The sequence below is a fragment of the Rutilus rutilus genome, assembly GCF_951802725.1.
Source record: "Rutilus rutilus genome assembly, chromosome: 5".
In the NCBI taxonomy this organism is placed as follows: domain Eukaryota; kingdom Metazoa; phylum Chordata; class Actinopteri; order Cypriniformes; family Leuciscidae; genus Rutilus; species Rutilus rutilus.
The window spans coordinates 924,622-948,164 of record NC_140213.1 but is presented as its reverse complement, the minus strand read 5'-3'; the positions used below and the strand labels follow the sequence as shown (position 1 = coordinate 948,164).

Sequence of the window (23,543 nt, the reverse complement as noted above, 5' to 3'; positions counted from 1 at the left end):
AATACCAATTTTAGTATTTAATTCTTCCCTCATATGTAAAATATTAAAAAAAAATGTATTTTCCTCATATTTTGAGCTTTTCATTTAACTTGTAGGGTCACTGTAAACAAACATATTTTGGCCACTTTTGGACACGACTGTATGTCTATAATAAAAGCTTTCAAGTATAAATGCATAAGAAACTTCCACAGGACATTTTTTGTAGGTCTATGATCATTAGAAAACAAAATTTATATTAGGAATGTCATTTATGGATCCATGTGGAAGGAAACATTGATCATTGGGAAATATCTAGGATCAGCCACAGTAAAGCATCTTCACCGTTACATGATGTTCTGATGATGCGATGTGTAACGCTGTCTCAGGATAATGAAGCTGAACACAACAACATGCTAGCAGAACATTAACATGTAGGAAACGTTTTGTATAAATAGACACAGAGTGGACATGTTATCTTTACGCTATTAAGACTTCTTAAAATGAGGAAAAGAGAGGAAAGAAAGTTTATGATTGATTCTTTAAGTTGCTTTCCCTCCAAGGAAATGATGTCACTTCTAGCAAATCATGTGATTTAAGTCCTATGAGACAAATTCATTACACATGAAAAAAAAAAAACTTATAAAAAAACCAATAAAAAGTATTTTGTGTCAAAGAGAAAAGAGTCAAAATACTCACTAAACTCAAAATTGCTTAGAAATGTAACCTTTATTTCCAAGTGAAGTTGAGAAAGCGTGATTGGGAACATGGGAAATTGCCTTGGGTATTAACCATTATGAATTCAGGGAACACTTTATTTCAATAATCCACTTTAGACACTCTGACTATAAGTAACTGTGCCTCTACATGTCGACTAGCTCTCATTAGAGTATTAGTAGACTGATAGGTTCAGGATAGGAGAATAAGTTGACCTGTAGTTGTAAAGTTACTTCTAGTCAGTAGAATATCTGTAGAGGAGCGTCAGAATAAAGAGTTATCAGATATTAACATCAGTCTACTAATACTCTAATGACTGAGAGTGAGAGTTGACATGTAGTTGCACAGTTACTCTGAGTCAGAACATCTGAACTATTGAAAAAGTGAAACTGAATTGGTGTTGAACATCTGATGGAAACATGTGGCATGGAATTTGATTAACATGTAAAACATGCAGTATAGTTTCACAGGGACATACAATCCCCCAAACTGTAGAAATGAGCCTCATTTGTGTCCATGAGACTGAGGAAGAGCATGAGACTGAGGAAGAGCATGAGACTGAGGAAGAGCATGAGACTGAGGAAGAGCATGAGACTGAGGAAGAGCATGAGAAGGTCCATGAGACTGAGGAAGAGCATGAGACTGAGGAAGAGCATGAGAAGGTCCATGAGACTGAGGAAGAGCATGAGACTGAGGAAGAGCATGAGAAGATCCTGAACAGAGTCTGAGACTCACAAACACACCCACAGAGGACAGCATTTAAGATCAACACATTTAATGAAGCTCAGATAAATAAAAGTGAACATTAAAATAATTTCACACAGCTTTTAAAGTCTCATTAGCAGATGAGCGACATGTTTCATCCATGTCTCTTAAGATCATCATCATCATCATCATCGTCGTCATCATCATCATCATCATCAGGTCCATCCCGCAAACACACTCACAGCGATAGCAGTCACTGCGAGCAGAGCCGGGTCGCACGCAATGCGCGGGCACGAGTTACAGTAGCGTGAACCACAGCACGAGTACGTAAGGGTGACGTTGTTCCCCCGGAACGCAGATGTCGCGGGTCGCGCGCAGTCGCTCGGGCTCGCGCAGCCCTTGGAGAAGAGCAGGGTCGCGTGTCCGTAGCGTCCGCGCGCAGTGAAGCACAGCTCCCGCGGCGCGCACTCGGACAGCACGTGCTTACAGGTTCTGTTGTGTGACGTCAGAGGACAGAAGTAACAGACGAGGGTTTGACAGACGACTCCAGGCTGGAGACACACAACCAGGAACACCAAACATGAGATGCACTGAAGACCAGATTTAGACTGCATTCTGTCCCAGAAGAACACACAGGTACACCACAGCAAACAGCTTTCAAACCAGAGCTCGTGCATGTGTGTTAAATACTAAACACACATCCATGAACAGGTGTGAGCTGTTGCCTTCATTACCTTAATCACCTCAATTAGACACTGTCACCTGACCTGGTGGAGGCTCTCAGTTCATCTCAGTTCATCTCCAGAACATCTCAGTTCATCTCCAGAACATCTCAGTTCATCTCCAGAACATCTCAGTTCATCCCCAGAACATCTCAGTTCATCTCCAGAACATCTCAGTTCATCTCAGTTCATCTCCAGAACATCTCAGTTCATCCCCAGAACATCTCAGTTCATCTCAGTTCATCTCCAGAACATCTCAGTTCATCTCCAGAACATATCAGTTCATCCCCAGAACATCTCAGTTCATCTCCAGAACATATCAGTTCATCCCCAGAACATCTCAGTTCATCTCCAGAACATATCAGTTCATCCCCAGAACATCTCAGTTCATCAGAACATCTCAGTTCATCTCCAGAACATCTCAGTTCATCCCCAGTTCATCTCAGTTCATCCCCAGAACATCTCAGTTCATCCCCAGTTCATCCCCAGAACATCTCAGTTCATCTCAGTTCATCTCCAGAACATCTCAGTTCATCCCCAGAAATTCTCAGTTCATCTCCAGTTCATCCCCAGTTCATCTCAGTTCATCCCCAGAACATCTCAGTTCATCTCCAGTTCATCCCCAGTTCATCTCAGTTCATCCCCAGAACATCTCAGTTCATCTCCAGTTCATCTCAGCGCACAACAAAACATGATGTTTTCTTCTTGGCAAAATAAACTCTAACATCATGTTTTGAAAGTGTGTGAACACGCAATCGCTGTACAGATTTTACTTTCTGAAATCATGTCTGTATTCATCTACTGAATGTGTGCATTTTAATGTGGTTTAAACTATTGAAGCACAAGAAGACGCACTCGCCTCATATAGAGCTAGTGTCTTTTTGCAAAACATTGTGTTACAGCTGAATACATAAATCAATCATCAGCCTAATAAACACTGGCTATGAGGAACCTGCTTATGGTCTAAACAAAAATATTAGCAAAAACAACTAGACTTACTAATATATATTTCAAACATTATTGAAAACAACTAAACAGTCAGTAATAAAATAAGAACATAAAATAAATTAGCAAAAGCACAAATAAATACAACTGTTCAAGAAATCAAAGAAAAATAAAGCCGTTTATTAATAAAATATAGATTAATCCTTATTAAAGTAACAGAGGTTGTTCAGTCATGATCAATGAGTTTACTAGGATATTTTGACATAATTTTGTGTGTCGGTTCAAGAGCAAAAAGACTCGAAAGAGAACTGAGTGTTTGTGCACTAGACTTGATACATGTGTTTGAGATCTAAACGTTTGACTTTTGCCATTTTTTTTTTTTCCTCACTGGAATCGAAACTGGGAATGGATAAGAATGTGAATCGCTAAAATCAGATGATACATATATATATATATATGGCAGTGATTATATCGCATCTGATTCTGTTCTATAAGCTCTTGGAAAGGGAAGCATATTTTCTCTCGTTGATCCAGTCGCTTAAAAGAAGAAGCAAACCCACGTGAACTATAAAGACAGACTTTTGCTCAAGCTGAAACCATAGGGTTTATTGATCATAAAACTAAATGATCCTAATTTTGAATATGGAAGACAATGGACAAAAGCAAGACTTCTGATAAAGGTTTATGTCTTAAGGAGCACAGTGAAACTGTAGACAACTCTATCTGATGTTATGCAGCTCAAAGTAAAATACATCTTTAAAATGTCTCACGTAATTCTGTTCAATTTTACTTTTGTGCAATTCAAAGTAAAACCCTGGGATTGGAATCAGCAGAATCTCTTGTGCAAGATTTAGAATTATCCCAAAACTTCAGGTTTAGAGGTGGACCTTCATAAAGAAAATAATGTTTCAGCATAAATCATATTGTACAAATATGAAAATCACCATCTCTTAAAGACTCAGATCATCATGAGATCAGGTTTATGAAATCAGTCAGTGCAAGAGTGATGAACATGCACTCGGTTTTTATAATTACGTTTAATTTTTCCAACCTTTTTTGAATAAATCGATTTTCTTCCACTTTAATTAAAATGCTTAATAGGAGATGGAGACTGGTGTAGAAATTAGTCAATTTGATTAACAAAGCAAATGAAAGGATATTTAAACTGATGTCCATGGTTTAGAGTCGCACTCTTTCTGAATATACAAAGATGTGGTTTATATATATTTAATCCAGGGTAACAGTGTATGATATGCACACACAAACCTGAGTATAAATGGCACGACAGATGCAATGCGTGCTATAGATACGTGCTAGAGATCGTGTTGATATTTATATTACATACAGTTTACATTACATATTAGGCCTACATTTATTTAGTTTACACACAGCTAGTTTCGGGATATGAGGGAAAACTGTCAAAACTTGAATATAAATAGTGCAAAAACCGTTAACTGTCCCGTAAAGGCTGAGAGGCTGCAGTCGTTCAACAGACGGAACAACTAATATATTCCAAAATAATCTTTATTCCAAAATAATTTCCCACATAACGGTGTAGTTTCAGCATCTGACTGAACCACACTAACCATGAGGACTCAAACATGCTTTATTAACAGGTTCATCAGTTCCCTGACTGTAAACCAGCTGATAATGTAGGCTACTGTCCGGTTCAGCTTTACTAATAAAATCATAAAAGTATTAATACAAGCCATCATGTGCGCGCGACATTTGCTCGTGTCACCCGCTCAATGACGGTAACTGACGGTATGACGGGTACTGACGGTAACCGCGATCCGCTCCCGGAGAGGGTTCCCCTGTGCACGAGCTTCATTGCACAGGTCGCGAGCGCAGCACGTGTAGCTGATCTGATACTCGAAGCCCATGAGTGTGTGTGTGTGGTTGGACCCGCACAGCTCCGGGGACGCGCAGCCCTGGCCGGCGAGCACGAGCACCGGACCGTAGTGACGCCAGCCGGTGAAGCAGCGCTCGCGCGGCGCGCACTCGGTGGTGATGTTACTGCAGCGGCCGCCTCTGGCCTGCAGGGGGCAGTAATGACACACCAGGACCCCGCCGCAGCGAACACACATACACACACACACCACACACAGGAGAGTCTGGAGGAAGCCGGACCTGGACGGGACACACACAAAACATGTTCAATAGATGGTTTCTTTTAGTGCATTAATAAAAAAGTCAGTGAAGAATGAGGACTGGATGGATGTTGCAACACTGTCATTTTAAACAGAGGTGGACAGTAACAAAGTACATTTACTTGAGGACTGTACTGAAGCACACTTTGAGTATCTGTACTTTACTTGAGTATTGTTTTTATTGGAAACTTTTTACTTTAACTTCACTACATTTGAAAGACAAATATCTTACTTTTTACTCCACTATATTTCTGTCAAGGTCCTCGAGTAGAGAGTAACATCAGTCTGGGACGATTTTGGTTGGAAATGAAAGTCGAGTTGACGTCAGGACTCCTGATGTTGGTTTCTGACGTCAACCTGATTTTCATTTTCAGTGTTGGGTTTGGTCTTCTAAATGCGAATTTTGTCATTGTTTTGGAGCACACTAGCTTATAGATAACAGTAACACTAGCTTATAGATAACAGTAACACTAGCTTATAGATAACAGTAACACTAGCTTATAGATAACAGTAACACTAGCTTATAGATAACAGTAAGATACAGTAACAGTATTGAGTGACTTCAATCCCACTGGAACTGTGTTCTAGAAATACATCTGATATTGATATGAGGGCAGGCATAGATCAGAGGCATAAGGTACTGTACGCATAACATACAACAATAATAAAACAATGCATTGACATTTACTTATCTTACTTTTGATAGCCTACTTAAGCACTTTTGAAAACAAGTACTGTACTTTTACTTCAGTAAAAATCAGTCTTTATAACTTTTACTTGTAACGGAGTAATATTTGATCAGTAGTGTCTGTACTTTCACTCAAGTAAGGAAGTTGTGTACTCTGTCCACCTCTGATTTTAAAGTCAAATATCATGAAAAGGAAGTTGCGCTCCTCTTTTCTCTCCTATAATGTCGTATATCAAGTAAAACAGCTTCAGGAACACGAACAAATGTGGGCGGGGCTTGATTGTGTCTGTGGGGAACTGATTGGATGGTTGTGGTTTGATATTGGCTGATCTCATGTGAGTGACAGGTTGCCCCGCCCTCATCATCAGAGAAGAGACCCTGCTGTTATTCTGATTCAAGAGTATTAACACAATAATCATGTTCACCGATAAATCATTTACAATAAACACTGCAATATTCCATAAAAACAAGACATGTCCATTTTGATCACATGGGGACTTTAGCTACAGTGCTGACAGTAAAGGTTTAAAGCCTCCGAGGACAAACATCACATTTAATAAAAACACATTTGACTTCTGGATTGAATTACAGATGTAAAGAGCTTTATCTTCATTTCTACTGTAAACAGACACACAGAATGAAGATGAAATGATGCGTAAGTCCAAACTTGACAAAACCGGTGAAGTTCTGACCAACACAGAGAGTCTGAGGCTGCTTTACCTGTTAGTCTCCATCGCTGCTGTGTGGGGTTAGGGTTCGGTGGACCTGACGACCAGAACACCTGAAGCTTCTCGAGTTTCTTTCTAATGAGTTTAATTGATGATCCGAAAAACAGGTGCAGTGAATTGAGCTAATAGCAGACAGTTTCTTATTTTATGGCATGTTAATTTGCTTTCACGCTCATGTTTTTGATCTAATTATGTGTTAGTTTTAACAGAAAGTGAGTTTATGTGGTGATAATATGAACCGGTTCACACATCTACTTAAAATGCACTAACAAGTTAACAAACTGATGACAAATAATACTCGGTACTTTATACCTCTGGTCAGGATGATAGATGAGCAGTTTTAACCTGAAACAGCTGAGCTGCAGTAAAGTCAAGTGTTTAATATCAGGAATGAATGTGTTATTTTCACGAGGAGTTCAGGCTGTCAGTGATAGTGATGTTACATTTGACACTGAAGCTCCAAAGCGCGTATCGAGTACGCAGCGCAATCTCTCATGAAGCTCTGCCGGAGCGCGTACTGTTTTCAGAGAAACACGTGATCAACGAAAAACGAAGCCTCACTTTTCCAGTCACGTGAATGCTTCACTTTGCTTGTCGGAATGTTTGAACCCAGACGACTACTCTACAGGTTTTTGGAAGTTTAAGTCCATTTTTTTTTTATTTAAGTCCCTTTTTTATTTTTATAAATAAGCCTATATGTTACATGATCATATTCTGACATAAACAGAATAGAAATCATTAATAATAACCATAATTTACTTGCATCAAGCAACTTAGTATTAATATAATTGTTACAATTTAATTTATTGACACTTTAAAGGAGAACTTGGTAGCTTTTTTAACTTAATAAAACTGTCTAGAAATCATTTGGATGGTTAAACAACCTGTTCTGGTGATATTGGTGACTTTCCCCGCTCTCCCCAGCGTTCCCAGGCGGAAAACCAACCTTGCAACTTGTTCACTACCGTCCCGGCAAGATAGAAATTGGAAGTCTCGTGAGAAGCGAAAGCGAGAACGAGAACGAGCGCGAAACACAAATTGCTTTACGGCAATTCGGCATAAACACACACGCATGTATGATGTATTGCCAGATTACCCACCTCGGTAGACATAGCTCCACGCGATACAGTTGGCTTGCTCCGATCAAAACAAACGCACATGAGCAGCGGTAGAGAGGGGGAGGAGGCCGCCGCAAGTGAGTTTTTTACGACTGTGTTGTGAAATATACGCCCCACCACAGCTGTAGGGGGAGCTCGTGGGGAAAACATGCGACAACAAAAGGGAAAATCAGCGAAGAAGTGACTAGAGTTCGCTAGAGTTGCCGAGTTCGGCTTTAATATGTGAATTATAATATCAGAAAACTGAACATTTAGCGCAGTCAGGCTTTTATTTGTGTTTAATGGATAAAACAACAGAGGTGAAATATGCACTCAGGTTTATGGCTGCTATAAATTTGACCTCCCACAAGATGGCGCTGTTTTCGACACTCTTGATGCCTCGAATCTTTTCCGGGAACAATCAGGGGAAAGCCCATGAGGCTTCATTTGCCCACCCCTAGTCAGTGGAACATGTGTGGATCCGGATCTCCACTGGTTCTGTTTCTCCTCCATCACAAACCAGTCCATCTGAGGCTGAGATTAAAGCTACAGTTGTGTTCTTACAATATCCCAAAAGTTCCCAAAGATTCTTAATTTCAGAGAAACTCAGTTTTAAATAATGGCTCGTCCCTGTTCACTTGTCGCCTGTCAATGATGTAATATCCGCGTTATCCCTGGTTTCCGCTAGTCCTGCAGACGCGGACGACTGCGTAACGTCTAGCGGCGCGCTCACGCTGTTGTTGTTTCGTTCAGACATTATGGACCACGGCAAGCAGATTTTGGGACAAAAGGAGAAATAACACGAGGATCAATATCAGTGAGCCGTTTTCGAGATGCCGAGAGCTAGCGTCCGCGACTAACTTACACTTGACGAGACGCCGCTCTTGTATGTGCTTTATTAGACAGTGAGCAAATGTACATAAAACAAATCAATGTTACATAGCTCAACATGATGAAATGTTAGAATATGATCAGTGTGTTATTCTAATATTGATCTCGCTCACCGCTAGTCTCATACAGACAAGCTAACACACAGAATAACATTATAACTTTAACACACTCAAATGCAGTTTAGTGTGATAGTGTAGAGCCAGTGAAACAGTGCTGCGTTACCTCACACGTTTCACTCGTCTAATAAACTGAGTATTATCAGAGAATGTCTAATAAGGGGAGAAGTTCCACTCTCAGTAAACTTCCGGCTTCTGAACTGGTTGCAGTTCCGCTCTGGCTCCACATGAGGGCGCTCACAGGACGAGTGCAGTTCCGCTCTGGCTCCACATGAGGGCGCTCACAGGACGAGTGCAGGATGAATGGAGGTCTATGGCAGTATACCCCTCAAAATCCACTTTTCTCAGGATATAATTGTTTGTCTAGTAATTTGAATGTTGTATTCGAAAGGAGATGCAAAGAAATTACACATTGCTGGGCTCAGGTAAACACACAACACAGCTGACACAGGTAAACACACAACACAGATGACACAGGTAAACACACACCACAGCTGACACAGGTAAACACACATCACAGCTGACACAGGTAAACACACACCACAGCTGACACAGGTAAACACGCACCACAGCTGACACAGGTAAACACACCACAGCTGACACAGGTAAACACACACCACAGCTGACACAGGTAAACACACAACACAGCTGACACAGGTAAACACACACCACAGCTGACACAGGTAAACACACAACACAGCTGACACAGGTAAACACACACAGCTGACACAGGTAAACACACACAGCTGACACAGGTAAACACAAACCACAGCTGACACAGGTAAACACACAACACAGCTGACACAGGTAAACACACAACACAGCTGACACAGGTAAACACACAACACAGCTGACACAGGTAAACACACAACACAGCTGACACAGGTAAACACACAACACAGCTGACACAGGTAAACACACAACACAGCTGACACAGGTAAGCACCACAGCTGACACAGGTAAACACACAACACAGCTGACACAGGTAAACACACACCACAGCTGACACAGGTAAACACACACACAGCTGACACAGGTAAACACACACCACAGCTGACACAGGTAAACACACACACAGCTGACACAGGTAAACACACACAGTTGACACAGGTAAACACACACAGCTGACACAGGTAAACACACACAGCTGACACAGGTAAACACACACAGTTGACACAGGTAAACACACAGCTGACACAGGTAAACACACACAGCTGACACAGGTAAACACACACAGCCGACACAGGTAAACACAGCTGACACAGGTAAACACACACAGCCGACACAGGTAAACACACACAGCCGACACAGGTAAACACACACAGCCGACACAGGTAAACACACACAGCTGACACAGGTAAACACACACAGCTGACACAGGCAAACACAGCTGACACAGGCAAACACACACAGCTGACACAGGTAAACACACACAGTTGACACAGGTAAACACACACAGCTGACACAGGTAAACACACACAGTTGACACAGGTAAACACACACAGCTGACACAGGTAAACACACACAGCTGACACAGGTAAACACACACAGCTGACACAGGTAAACACACACAGCCGACACAGGTAAACACACACAGTTGACACAGGTAAACACACACAGCTGACACAGGTAAACACACACAGTTGACACAGGTAAACACACACAGCTGACACAGGTAAACACACACAGTTGACACAGGTAAACACACAGCTGACACAGGTAAACACACACAGCTGACACAGGTAAACACACACAGCCGACACAGGTAAACACAGCTGACACAGGTAAACACACACAGCCGACACAGGTAAACACACACAGCCGACACAGGTAAACACACACAGCTGACACAGGTAAACACACACAGCTGACACAGGCAAACACAGCTGACACAGGCAAACACACACAGCTGACACAGGTAAACACACACCACAGCTGACACGGGTAAACACAGCTGACACAGGCAAACACACACAGCCGACACAGGTAAACACACACAGCCGACACAGGTAAACACACACAGCTGACACAGGTAAACACACACAGCTGACACAGGCAAACACAGCTGACACAGGCAAACACACACAGCTGACACAGGTAAACACACACCACAGCTGACACAGGTAAACACAGCTGACACAGGCAAACACACACAGCCGACACAGGTAAACACACACAGCCGACACAGGTAAACACACACAGCCGACACAGGTAAACACACACAGCCGACACAGGTAAACACACACAGCTGACACAGGTAAACACACACACAGCTGACACAGGTAAACACACACAGCCGACACAGGTAAACACACACAGCCGACACAGGTAAACACACACAGTTGACACAGGTAAAAACACACAGTTGACACAGGTAAACACACACAGCTGACACAGGTAAACACACACAGCTGACACAGGTAAACACACACAGTTGACACAGGTAAACACACACAGTTGACACAGGTAAACACACACAGCTGACACAGGTAAACACACACAGCCGACACAGGTAAACACACACAGCTGACACAGGTAAACACACACAGCTGACACAGGTAAACACACACAGCCGACACAGGTAAACACACACAGCTGACACAGGTAAACACACACAGCTGACACAGGTAAACACACACAGTTGACACAAGTAAACACACACAGCTGACACAGGTAAACACACACAGCTGACACAGGTAAACACACACAGCTGACACAGGTAAACACACACAGTTGACACAGGTAAACACACACAGCTGACACAGGCAAACACAGCTGACACAGGCAAACACAGCTGACACAGGCAAACTCACACAGCTGACACAGGTAAACACACACCACAGCTGACACAGGTAAACACAGCTGACACAGGCAAACACAGCTGACACAGGTAAACACACACAGCCGACACAGGTAAACACACACAGCCGACACAGGTAAACACACACAGATGACACAGGCAAACACAGCTGACACAGGCAAACACACACAGCCGACACAGGTAAACACACACAGCCGACACAGGTAAACACACACAGCTGACACAGGCAGACACAGCTGACACAGGCAAACACAGCTGACACAGGCAAACACACACAGCTGACACAGGTAAACACACACCACAGCTGACACAGGTAAACACAGCTGACACAGGCAAACACACACAGCCGACACAGGTAAACACACACAGCCGACACAGGTAAACACACACAGCCGACACAGGTAAACACACACAGCTGACACAGGTAAACACACACAGCTGACACAGGCAAACACAGCTGACACAGGCAAACACACACCACAGCTGACACAGGTAAACACAGCTGACACAGGCAAACACACACAGCCGACACAGGTAAACCCACACAGCCGACACAGGTAAACACACACAGCTGACATAGGTAAACACACACCACAGCTGACACAGGTAAACACAGCTGACACAGGCAAACACACACAGCCGACACAGGTAAACACACACAGCCGACACAGGTAAACACACACAGCCGACACAGGTAAACACACACAGCTGACACAGGTAAACACACACAGCTGACACAGGCAAACACAGCTGACACAGGCAAACACACACCACAGCTGACACAGGTAAACACAGCTGACACAGGCAAACACACACAGCCGACACAGGTAAACCCACACAGCCGACACAGGTAAACACACACAGCTGACACAGGTAAACACACACCACAGCTGACACAGGTAAACACAGCTGACACAGGCAAACACACACAGCCGACACAGGTAAACCCACACAGCCGACACAGGTAAACACACACAGCTGACATAGGTAAACACACAACACAGCTGACACAGGTAAACACACACAGCTGACACAGGCAAACACACACAGCCGACACAGGTAAACACACACAGCCGACACAGGTAAACACAACACAGCTGACACAGGTAAACACACAGCTGACACAGGTAAACACAGCTGACACAGGTAAACACACAACACAGCTGACACAGGTGTAAACACACCACAGCTGACACAGGTAAACACACACAGCTGACACAGGTAAACACAGCTGACACAGGTAAACACAGCTGACACAGGTAAACACACACAGCTGACACAGGTAAACACACAACACAGCTGACACAGGTAAACACACACAGCTGACACAGGTAAACACACAACACAGCTGACACAGGTAAACACACAACACAGCTGACACAGGTAAACACACACAGCTGACACAGGTAAACACACCACAGCTGACACAGGTAAACACACAACACAGCTGACACAGGTAAACACACACAGCTGACACAGGTAAACACACACAGCTGACACAGGTAAACACAACACAGCTGACACAGGTAAACACACAACACAGCTGACACAGGTAAACACACACAGCTGACACAGGTAAACACACACAGCTGACACAGGTAAACACACACAGCTGACACAGGTAAACACACAACACAGCTGACACAGGTAAACACACACAGCTGACACAGGTAAACACACACAGCTGACACAGGTAAACAACACAGCTGACACAGGTAAACACACACAGCTGACACAGGTAAACACACCACAGCTGACACAGGTAAACACACCACAGCTGACACAGGTAAACACACAACACAGCTGACACAGGTAAACACACACAGCTGACACAGGTAAACACACACAGCTGACACAGGTAAACACAACACAGCTGACACAGGTAAACACACAACACAGCTGACACAGGTAAACACACACAGCTGACACAGGTAAACACACACAGCTGACACAGGTAAACACACACAGCTGACACAGGTAAACACACAACACAGCTGACACAGGTAAACACACACAGCTGACACAGGTAAACACACACAGCTGACACAGGTAAACACAACACAGCTGACACAGGTAAACACACACAGCTGACACAGGTAAACACATACAGCTGACACAGGTAAACACACACAGCTGACACAGGTAAACACATACAGCTGACACAGGTAAACACATACAGCTGACACAGGTAAACACATACAGCTGACACAGGTAAACACACACAGCTGACACAGGTAAACACACACAGCTGACACAGGTAAACACATACAGCTGACACAGGTAAACACACACAGCTGACACAGGTAAACACACACAGCTGACACAGGTAAACACATACAGCTGACACAGGTAAACACACACAGCGGACACAGGTAAACACACACAGCTGACACAGGTAAACACACACAGCTGACACAGGTAAACACATACAGCTGACACAGGTAAAAAAGGTAATTTTTGTTTTGTTGTTTTAAAAGACCATCAAGCGGTATCTCTGGTCGTAATCAGTCCTTCACTGACCAATCAGCGTTCATTAGCAGAATGCTAGCGTGTTATGGGCAACAACAACTCAACCTGTAAGAAATCGAAAGGACATAAGTACTTGTTCATTCAACTTTCGACCTATAACCCATGTTGAACTTGCAAAACCTACAATCAAATCTGAGATTTCTCAACGGCAATCGGGTGAAAGAGACAAATTTAGCTGTCTAGCCCCATAGACTCCCATTCATTCTGCACTCATGGGCGATCACCCCCAGTGGAGCTCTGGTGGACCTACAACCAACATTCGGTACAATAGCACTTCATAGTGAGTGGCCAGGCTCTCCGTAGACGGGCTCTGATGTTATCTTGAATACTGTTGTCATGGCAACGCGTCAAACTTTAATCAAATTCTTTTGGGGTGTTTTTGAGTCTCTTATGTTTCAAATTTCAGAGAAATACAGAGTCGTGGCCCTTTAGGCCTATTTCTGGTTAACATTCTGGTTAATTTTAACTACTGGTGTCTGAAACCGCTAACAGAAGCGCTCCGAGGACAGATCCAGTATCGTTTAGCATAGATTCGGTATAACATAAACTACTGTAAACTAAATGTTACTATTATTCATTTAGCGGATGCGTTTTCATACTGCATGTGTAGAATAATAGTTCTAGAATGATGATTTATAACCCTTGTGCATTAAATTAAACCAGTGGGCAGAAACAAGACTTCGGAGAGCAAATAAGAAGAGATTCAGGAAAAATCATGTTCATAAAGACTTATTTTTATTGGCAGTGGAAAATAAGTTTCAGTATTTTATTGAAATGAAAGAAATAAATAATACTGTGATAAAAATAGTTCATAAGTACTTTACATTATTTCTATTACAGGACCAGAAGATTTATTTAAATAAAGGACAATAAAAAGATAGTAACATGACTTTAATTGTACACAAGTGACTAAGAACGTAAAATTACAAAATCAAGAAGACTGGGATATGAGTCCAGCCTGTGCCTTTGATATCATCCAAAAATGACAATTCCTACATAAAGGCTGATACATACGATATCAAAAAGGGTCATTGAAAACAGGAGGAGTGGCTACAAATGTAAGGCTTGATTACAGTGGTGAGAATCACAGGGTTAGAGGAGAGCGAGAGAGTGAGAGAGCGAGAGAGAGAGAGAGAGACAGAGAGAGAGAGAGAGAGAGAGAGAGAGAGAGAGAGGCCACTGGAGGATTGGTCCATCTGAGAAACACACACACACACACACACACACACACACACACACACACACACACACACACACACACACACACACTCTTACACACTCTCTCACTCACTCACTCTCACACACACTCTCATTCACTCTTACTCGCACTCACTCACTCAAACACACTCTCTCACACACACAGACAAACTCTCACTCACTCTTACACACACACTCTCTCTCACACACTCACTCTCTCTCTCACACACACACACACACACACACACACACACACACACACACACACACACACTCTTACACACTCTCTCATTCACTCTTACTCGCACACTCACTCACTCTCTCACTCACTCTTACACACTCTCTCACTCACTCTCACTCTTACACACTCTCTCATTCACTCTTACACACTCTCTCACTCACTCTCACACTCTCACTCACTCTCACACACTCTCACTCACTCTCACTCACTCACTCAAACAAACACTCTCACACACACACACACACACACACACACACACACACACACACAGACAAACTCTCACTCACTCTTACACACTCACTCACTCTCACTCACTTACACACACTCACACACTCTCACTCACTCTTACTCGCACACTCACTCACTCACTCACTCACTCACTCACACACACTCACTCTCACACACACACACACACACACGCTCTCACTCACTCTTACACACACTCTCACTCTCACACACTCACACACACACACACACACACACACACACACACACACACACACACACACACACACACACACACACACACACACACACACACACACACAGCACAAAGGGAATGGATAAACAGTGACTTTCAGTCAAAAGGATGCTAGAGAATCCTGGCATCAATATCTCATCTGTAGAAAGATGTTTTCAAAATAGCCCTCATAATTATTACAAAGTATGGCTTATCCAAGGGTCTGATTTTGGTATCACAGGATATAAAACATGAACCGACCCCGATATTCACACAATGCCATTGACACGGGTTACTTTCTCAGAATCAACAGGGAGACAAAAGAAGATTAAGAGTTTAGATCAAACACACAAAGTACTTTTAGCTGGAAGATTAAAAACAAAATCAATAAGTAGCCGATACGATAAAAATACTCATATAGAATGATAAAAATGAGATTATACCTACGAACATAAATGTACATACTCTGGACTCGTGATATATAAATTACATCTAGAAGAGTTGAACTGGATTAGGACGCGTGAATTAAAAGGTGACGAGATAAAATCAAGCAGAAGTTGATATGAAACACTGAGTTAGAAAGACTGGAGGAATAAATAGAAGTATAAACCCGCGGGACTCATGGGATTATGGGTCTGGAACCGGGAAAAACCCAAAGGAATGATGTGGAACTCCAGCCTGACGGGGATCGTGCTCTTTAGCTGCGTCACCTGAGGGAGCAACGACATCATCATCAACATCATCATCATCATCATCATCAACATCATCATGATTTTGATGAGCCCTGAGTTACTCTCAGGGCTGTGGGTTCAAGGACTAGAGGAGCTCAGAACGGGAACTGTCAGATCCCGAAATGTAAAACTTCATTTGGACAATCAGCTTTCTCTGTACAAGGCACTAAAGCCTGGAATTGTTTACCCACTGATCTGAAAGGAGAGTCAAACTGGGTCCTCTTCAAATATAAACTTAAAGACTCTTTATTCAGAGGTCAGAAATGCGACCACTGACTGTTCGTTGCATTTATATCGTGTTATACTGTATTATTATGTTTATTTTACCAATGTATTGTTTAATTTTATGTAAAGGCCCATTAGGGACGAACATTGACAATTAGCTTCGGCTAAAATGTTGTAGTATGTAACATGAGTTTATATAACATACTTGTCCCTATTCAAATAAACTTAAAATAAAATAAATAAATAAATTATCAACATCAACAGAGAGAGCAGGTGTCATGAAACTACTTCACAATTCTGTTCAGATACTCAGATCATCACAGAAGTACTGGGATAAAAGTGTATAGTTCAGATATAAACACTGATGTCTAGCGATTCAAATTGAGTAAATCACCTTGACGGTTCAAATAAAGATTGTATCGATTACATTGTTACACCAGTAGGTGGCGACAAGTGACTGTTAAAAACGTTGAGTTATGCATATAACTAAGATTCCTAGAAGGAGGGAAACTCGGTACAACACATGACTGCTCAAGACCCCTTTATTCACGCCTGAATGACGACGTGGGCGGGGCTCTTCCATATAAATGCAGTCGTATGCGTCATTCCCTGTGTTCAGTCCAGCTCTTCACCGAGCCTCCGACTGCGCGGGGCCCAGAGGTGTTGTACCTCGTTTCACTCAACATTCCCATTCAGTCGGTCAACTCGGTACAACACATGACTATGGGACATATATTCACACCCCGCCAAGTCGCTGAGGGACCAGAACCGCCACATAACCCTTTTTCAAGAGAGCAATGGCCCCTGGTTGAAGAACCCCTGCGGTGAGCACAGACTGAGTGACCATCGCCGCTGTGACATCTAGCCAGTACACTGGACAAACCTGCGCAGTGACACCTATAACTGGCATCCGCACGAGAATCTGAAACCAAGCCCATGACGTTTCCTTGTCCTAAAGTGCGCACACACCCCTCCAGGCAGAACCAACTCCTCATCTGCTATAGACCGCTTTCTACAATCCAATGTGAAAGACATCGCTTAGACAGCGGCTTCTCACTGGCCGAGCTGGAAAACATGACAAAAGGTGGTCAGACGAGCGTTTAGCCTGTATCTGCACAGTGCACAGTGTACCTGCGTATAACACCAGCACAGGCACACAGCAAGTCTCCTGTCTGAGATGTTACAGGGCAGCTCGAACGCCCCCGACATGACTTTAGCATATACACCGCGTTCGGACGCAACACCACCAAACGCACATCGGGTGCAAAAGGAATGCACCAATTGCGCATGAAGTTTACCAACGACATGGCAGCACCCTTATATTCAAGGATTCTAAAGGCTCAAAACGGAGGTTAACACACAGCCTCCAGGTCTACCATCAGGGCATGATGGCATTATTACATTTTGTAACGAGCCTAAAAATACTGACCTTAAAGCCCAAAGTATACTATCCGTGTTACGCACATCATCCGCATGACGTAATGTGCGTCAGGAGGGTCTACAGTGCGCGTACAACAGAGTGTATGAGTGACTTGCTCGCTTGGGAACAAAATTCACCAGCAAGTGCGCACGCCGAACGAGTCTTTCCGCGCTCACGGCCGCCAGGGTAGTATACTTTGAAAGGCTCGCACACTCAACTGTAAGTTTTGGTTCCCTTTAAGGAACCAAAGATGCGCGCTTTGCCACAGCACCGTTAATGTGCTCATGACAAGCCACAACGGTTGTCCAATAAAGTTCCAAGGTGGAATGGGAGTGACTCTGCTCCGGAGAAGAAATCAGTACTGATACAGCGATACAAATCTTCACCCGCACCAAGCTTCAAATACTCGCTACTTCAACACAACACAATTCACTTCGAAATGCAAGCGCTCTGTTTTGTAGCTTCAATCAGACTCTCCCTCCCTCAACAGGTCGACCCCTAGAGACCACAGTGCGGGCCGAGGGTGCAGAATCTGGGTCCCTGCATAGGGAAAGACACCACAGTGGCCTTAACAGCAACGACATGATGCTTGTGTACCATGTCTTTCCTGGCCAGCAAGAAGCCACCAAAATCAATGTCAGACCCTTCTGCGTACAACAGAGTCCTGGGCTATACATGCGACAGGGCATTCACCCTCAGTGGGGCTCCTGTCCATCATCAAGAAAACAGCAGGAGCCCTGTGTTTTCTGCAAACGTAAAAAGATCCACATCGGCCCTGTCAAAACCGATCCCAGATCTGCGTCACTATTCAAGTGTGCACACGCCAATCCAGGGGAGACGCCGGTCTGCCCCGTATCAAGAGCATCCGTGCCACTTTCAGCAGGGAAAGTGAGGGAGTGAGGGAGAACCCCCTTGCCTGCTTATATACGACCACTGTCGTCTTTTCATTCTGAATAACACGTTTGCCCTGTTGTGCCAAGTGTTTCATTATCAGGGGAACTACTCCAAAAAGTTTGCAGCACTGGTGTCACCTCTGTCCTCTTTTTTTTTTTTTTAACCACTCTCCTCTTACAGAGTTTCTTGTTCGTGACGTGACGCATTTGTTGTCAATACTACACATGATGTAACACTGCCCGGGGAAACTCCTTCTGTCAACAGATTGAGGTTTCCTAGGGTGGAACAGTAGGTATCGGGGTCTGCACAACGGCGCTACCGGCATATGCTTAAATGTTGCGTAGCCTACAGCAAGCTATCGAGCGCCCAGCGCCGGCACTGCACATACAAAGAGGAGAATCCAGCTGTACTACTGCTATCGAGGCCATGAGGCCCAGCAGTCTTAATACTGTAAGAAGAAAACGTGCTTGCCTCCCCAGCTAGACCGAGATTTAACAGACCGAGAAATAATAGCCATGTCTTCAGCCAGGAGCAGTTCGTTCAAATAGGTGAACAATCTGATGCTCTGATGGCACAGCAGAACCAACACTGCTTCTGCACATCTTGCAGATATGCACGGCGCTATATGGAGCTAAAACTTGTAGGCAAGCCCCTCGACGGAGACCTCAGAACATTTTCTGTGCTCTGGGTGGATTGTGGCAATATGCATCAGCAAATCCCCCGATGTAAACCATACCCGAGGATGCAGAGGGCATAACAGGTGACATACTGCAAGCATTTTTTATTGTGTTTGTTCATCTGCTGTAAATCTAAGATAAGGGGCAAAACACAGTTTTTTTATTAACGGAATTAACGGCTGAAAAACCTCTTCCTCCACCTTCGCTTGTGGCAGAACCTGAATTGCCTTTTATTTTTATTTTAGCTGAGGAGAACACTGATTTCCCCCTCAGTACTGGGGAAGCCCTCTCGGACACTGAAGTTGCAGTTACTCCGCGCGAGAGAGACCGCAGCCGACAGCCCCACTGAAGAAGCCACGGTGTTCATCGCGGCTGGAGGCAGACAGCTAGGGTTCCCAGGCGTCAACTAGTCCTAGGGAACCCCACGTCCTTTTGTAAACATCGCTCAGCTGTATGTTGCATATCACTACATTTTCCTCCTCTGTCAGCACACGGGACAGACTGTGAGATTAGCGATTCTAATACATTCTTATTGCTTTGACAAGCAAATACATGAAGCCTTGTATGGTGACCATTTATTTTATTGACAACATACTTAAAAAATTAACCCTTTATCTTGCAGGGTTATTTCTACCCAATCTGAATAGAGCTAAAGGCGAGTTCCCAGCACTGTTTCTACAGGAGACAAATACAACCCGCAAGCTTCTCTGGATCAGGCCAGTTCACTCGATCGACAAACTTTGTTGCCACTCTCCAAAACAGATAAATGCAAGAGCCATCACTTCACTTCCACCCACCTCGGGGGGGAGCCGTGATCTGTCCTGCTTAAAAAGATGTATACAGTATATATCGTCAGAGCTTTCCTCGCCCGCATCCAGAGACAGAATTCAGACTCAGGGCAGTCAGAGGAACCTTGTCGTGTACATTACACTGCCACTGCTCGATCGTCCAACTCTTGAATGCAGCTGGAGTGAGTGTAGAGTGTGCTGATGCTGAACAGAGTTCGGCCGTACATTTTAAAAGTGATAATTATATTAAATAATAATAATAATAATAATATAACTTTTTAAGACTTTAAGGATCCGAGGGAACCCTGCAATAACTGATGAAATCCGAAAGGTTTCTGAACCACACACAGGCCACAGCCTAACCTCTTATAAGACCCAGAAAAGTAAAGACATCGTTAAAATAGTCCATGTGACTACAGTGGTTCAACCTTAATGTCATGAAGCGACGAGAATACTATTTGTGCGCAAAAAAATGTCAGTCTGCTAATCTGCTATCTGCTAAACCATGCAGCGCTTCCGGGTTCCAGAACGCCGGCTCATGGACTGTTTCAACAACGTCTTTACTGCCTTTCTGGCCCTTGAAAGGTCAATGACGTTCGTGCCTATGGCTGGTTCAGAAACCTCCAGGATTTTATTTCATTCTAAGTATATATGACGAAGGTCTTCCTGGTCTGGAACAACATTCCGACATGAATTATTCATCTAAAGGCCGCTCTCAGCAGTGTTGCTGCGCCGGGACGTTCACTAATGACAGAGATGTTGGCCGGGGAGTATCTGGTCATCATGCTCAGATCATGTGAGTAATGAAGGCTCACCTGGTTAGATCAGCAGGAGTATGTTCTGACTGCGGCCGAGTCCAGACGCTGAACTCCACTCACACCTGCAGCGCCACACACATGCATTAGTCACACACACACACACACACACACACCAGCATGTTAAACGCACATAAGCGCTGACATAAGCTACACACACGTCCAGTGTTGGGGAAAGTTACTTTGAAAAGTAATGCATTACAATATTGCGTTACTCCCAAAAAAAGTAACTAGTTGCGTTACTTAGTTACTTTTTATGAAAAGTAATGCGTTACATTACTTTTGCGTTACTTTTTCTCACCTGGGTTGGGCTTGCTTGTTGTTTTTTAATAACAATAAAAAAAACTTCTATTTTTGGGCAAATGTTAAGGCCCTTTCACACCAGAGGTGAAGTGAATAATCCTCAGGCTGAAGGAAATGCATATTTACGCCTGTACAGTAGAGGTAGAGTACAGGTAGAGTACAGTAGAGTACAGTAGAGTACAGGTAGAGTACAGTAGAGTAGAGGTAGAGTACAGGTAGAGTACAGTAGAGTAGAGGTAGAGTACAGGTAGAGTACAGTAGAGTACAGTAGAGTACAGGTAGAGTACAGTAGAGTAGAGGTAGAGTACAGGTAGAGTACAGTAGAGTAGAGGTAGAGTACAGGTAGAGTACAGGTAGAGTACAGTAGAGTAGAGGTAGAGTACAGGTAGAGTACAGTAGAGTAGAGGTAGAGTACAGGTAGAGTACAGGTAGAGTAGAGGTAGAGTAGAGGTAGAGTACAGGTAGAGTACAGTAGAGTAGAGGTAGAGTACAGTAGAGTACAGTAGAGGTAGCGTACAGTACAGTAGAGGTAGAGTACAGTGGAGTAGAGTACAGTAGAGGTAGAGTACAGTAGAGGTAGCGTACAGTAGAGTACAGTAGAGTACAGTAGAGGTAGAGTACAGTAGAGGTAGAGTACAGTAGAGGTAGAGTACAGTAGAGGTAGCGTACAGTAGAGGTAGCGTACAGTAGAGTACAGTAGAGGTAGTGTACAGTACAGTAGAGGTAGAGTACAGTAGAGTACAGTAGAGTAGAGGTAGAGTACAGTAGAGTAGAGGTAGAGTACAGTAGAGGTAGCGTACAGTACAGTAGAGGTAGAGTACAGTAGAGTAGAGGTAGCGTACAGTACAGTAGAGGTAGAGTACAGTGGAGTAGAGTACAGTAGAGGTAGAGTACAGTAGAGGTAGCGTACAGTAGAGTACAGTAGAGGTAGAGTACAGTAGAGGTAGAGTACAGTAGAGGTAGAGTACAGTAGAGGTAGCGTACAGTAGAGGTAGCGTACAGTAGAGTACAGTAGAGGTAGTGTACAGTACAGTAGAGGTAGAGTACAGTAGAGTACAGTAGAGTAGAGGTAGAGTACAGTAGAGTAGAGGTAGAGTACAGTAGAGGTAGCGTACAGTACAGTAGAGGTAGAGTACAGTAGAGTAGAGGTAGCGTACAGTACAGTAGAGGTAGAGTACAGTACAGTAGAGGTAGCGTACAGTACAGTAGAGGTAGAGTACAGTAGAGTACAGTAGAGTAGAGGTAGCGTACAGTACAGTAGAGGTAGAGTACAGTAGAGTAGAGGTAGAGTACAGTAGCAGGGTATATGCAGGAATCTTGAAGTTAATTTTAATACCTTTTCAACACTTTTTCAAGACCTTCTCAATATTTTTTAATACCTCACCGCCACTTCAAGCGTGGCCACGAATTAATAATACCTCAGCAGGTTATACTAATTTGTTCCCTCGTATTACTATATTGTGGCCACGTTGTAAATTTGTAAAACGTGCTGAGGTATTATTAATTCGTGGCCACGAAACAATTCACCTGAATATTCACCAATTCACAAAAAAAAGGAATAAAAAGCTGTACGAGAATAGTCGGCCTTCACTGAAGAGCTATCTTCACAGGTAAGAAAAACTGTTTAATAATCATTATTAATTCGTGGCCACGAAATAATTCACCTGAATATTCACCAATTCACAAAAATAAGTCTTTAGCATTCAC

General features: G+C 43.5%; 3 protein-coding genes across 8 annotated transcripts in view; all 3 read right to left on the bottom strand.

Annotated features, from left to right (window-relative positions):
- Nucleotides 1–1,613: 1,613 nt before the first annotated feature.
- bncr (bouncer) lies at nt 1,614–2,012 on the bottom strand (the record flags this gene model as incomplete). The annotated part of the gene is made up of 1 exon (XM_084409533.1): nt 1,614–2,012. The coding sequence occupies one exon, from the start codon at nt 2,010–2,012 to the stop codon at nt 1,614–1,616; it is 399 nt and encodes a 132-aa protein (XP_084265659.1).
- Nucleotides 2,013–4,573: 2,561 nt separating this feature from the next.
- On the bottom strand, nt 4,574–6,729 carry LOC311291067 (protein Bouncer-like). The gene is made up of 2 exons (XM_084409938.1): nt 6,624–6,729; nt 4,574–5,195 (listed from the first exon to the last, which is right to left on the bottom strand). Exons 1-2 carry the CDS (start codon nt 6,635–6,637, stop codon nt 4,811–4,813), a joined length of 399 nt encoding a protein of 132 aa, XP_084266064.1. The 5' UTR covers nt 6,638–6,729; the 3' UTR covers nt 4,574–4,810.
- Nucleotides 6,730–15,572: 8,843 nt separating this feature from the next.
- The window catches only part of ppfia1 (PTPRF interacting protein alpha 1), a 57,659-nt gene continuing 49,688 nt past the window's right edge, over nt 15,573–23,543 (bottom strand). For all 6 annotated transcript variants that reach the window (XM_084409117.1, XM_084409121.1, XM_084409119.1 and 3 more), the window contains 2 exons: nt 21,534–21,598; nt 15,573–16,693 (listed from right to left, as the gene is read on the bottom strand). In XM_084409117.1, coding sequence (XP_084265243.1) covers nt 21,543–21,598 — 56 coding nt within the window. In that variant the 3' untranslated portion in view covers nt 15,573–16,693; nt 21,534–21,542. The remainder of the gene's footprint in view (nt 16,694–21,533; nt 21,599–23,543) is intronic.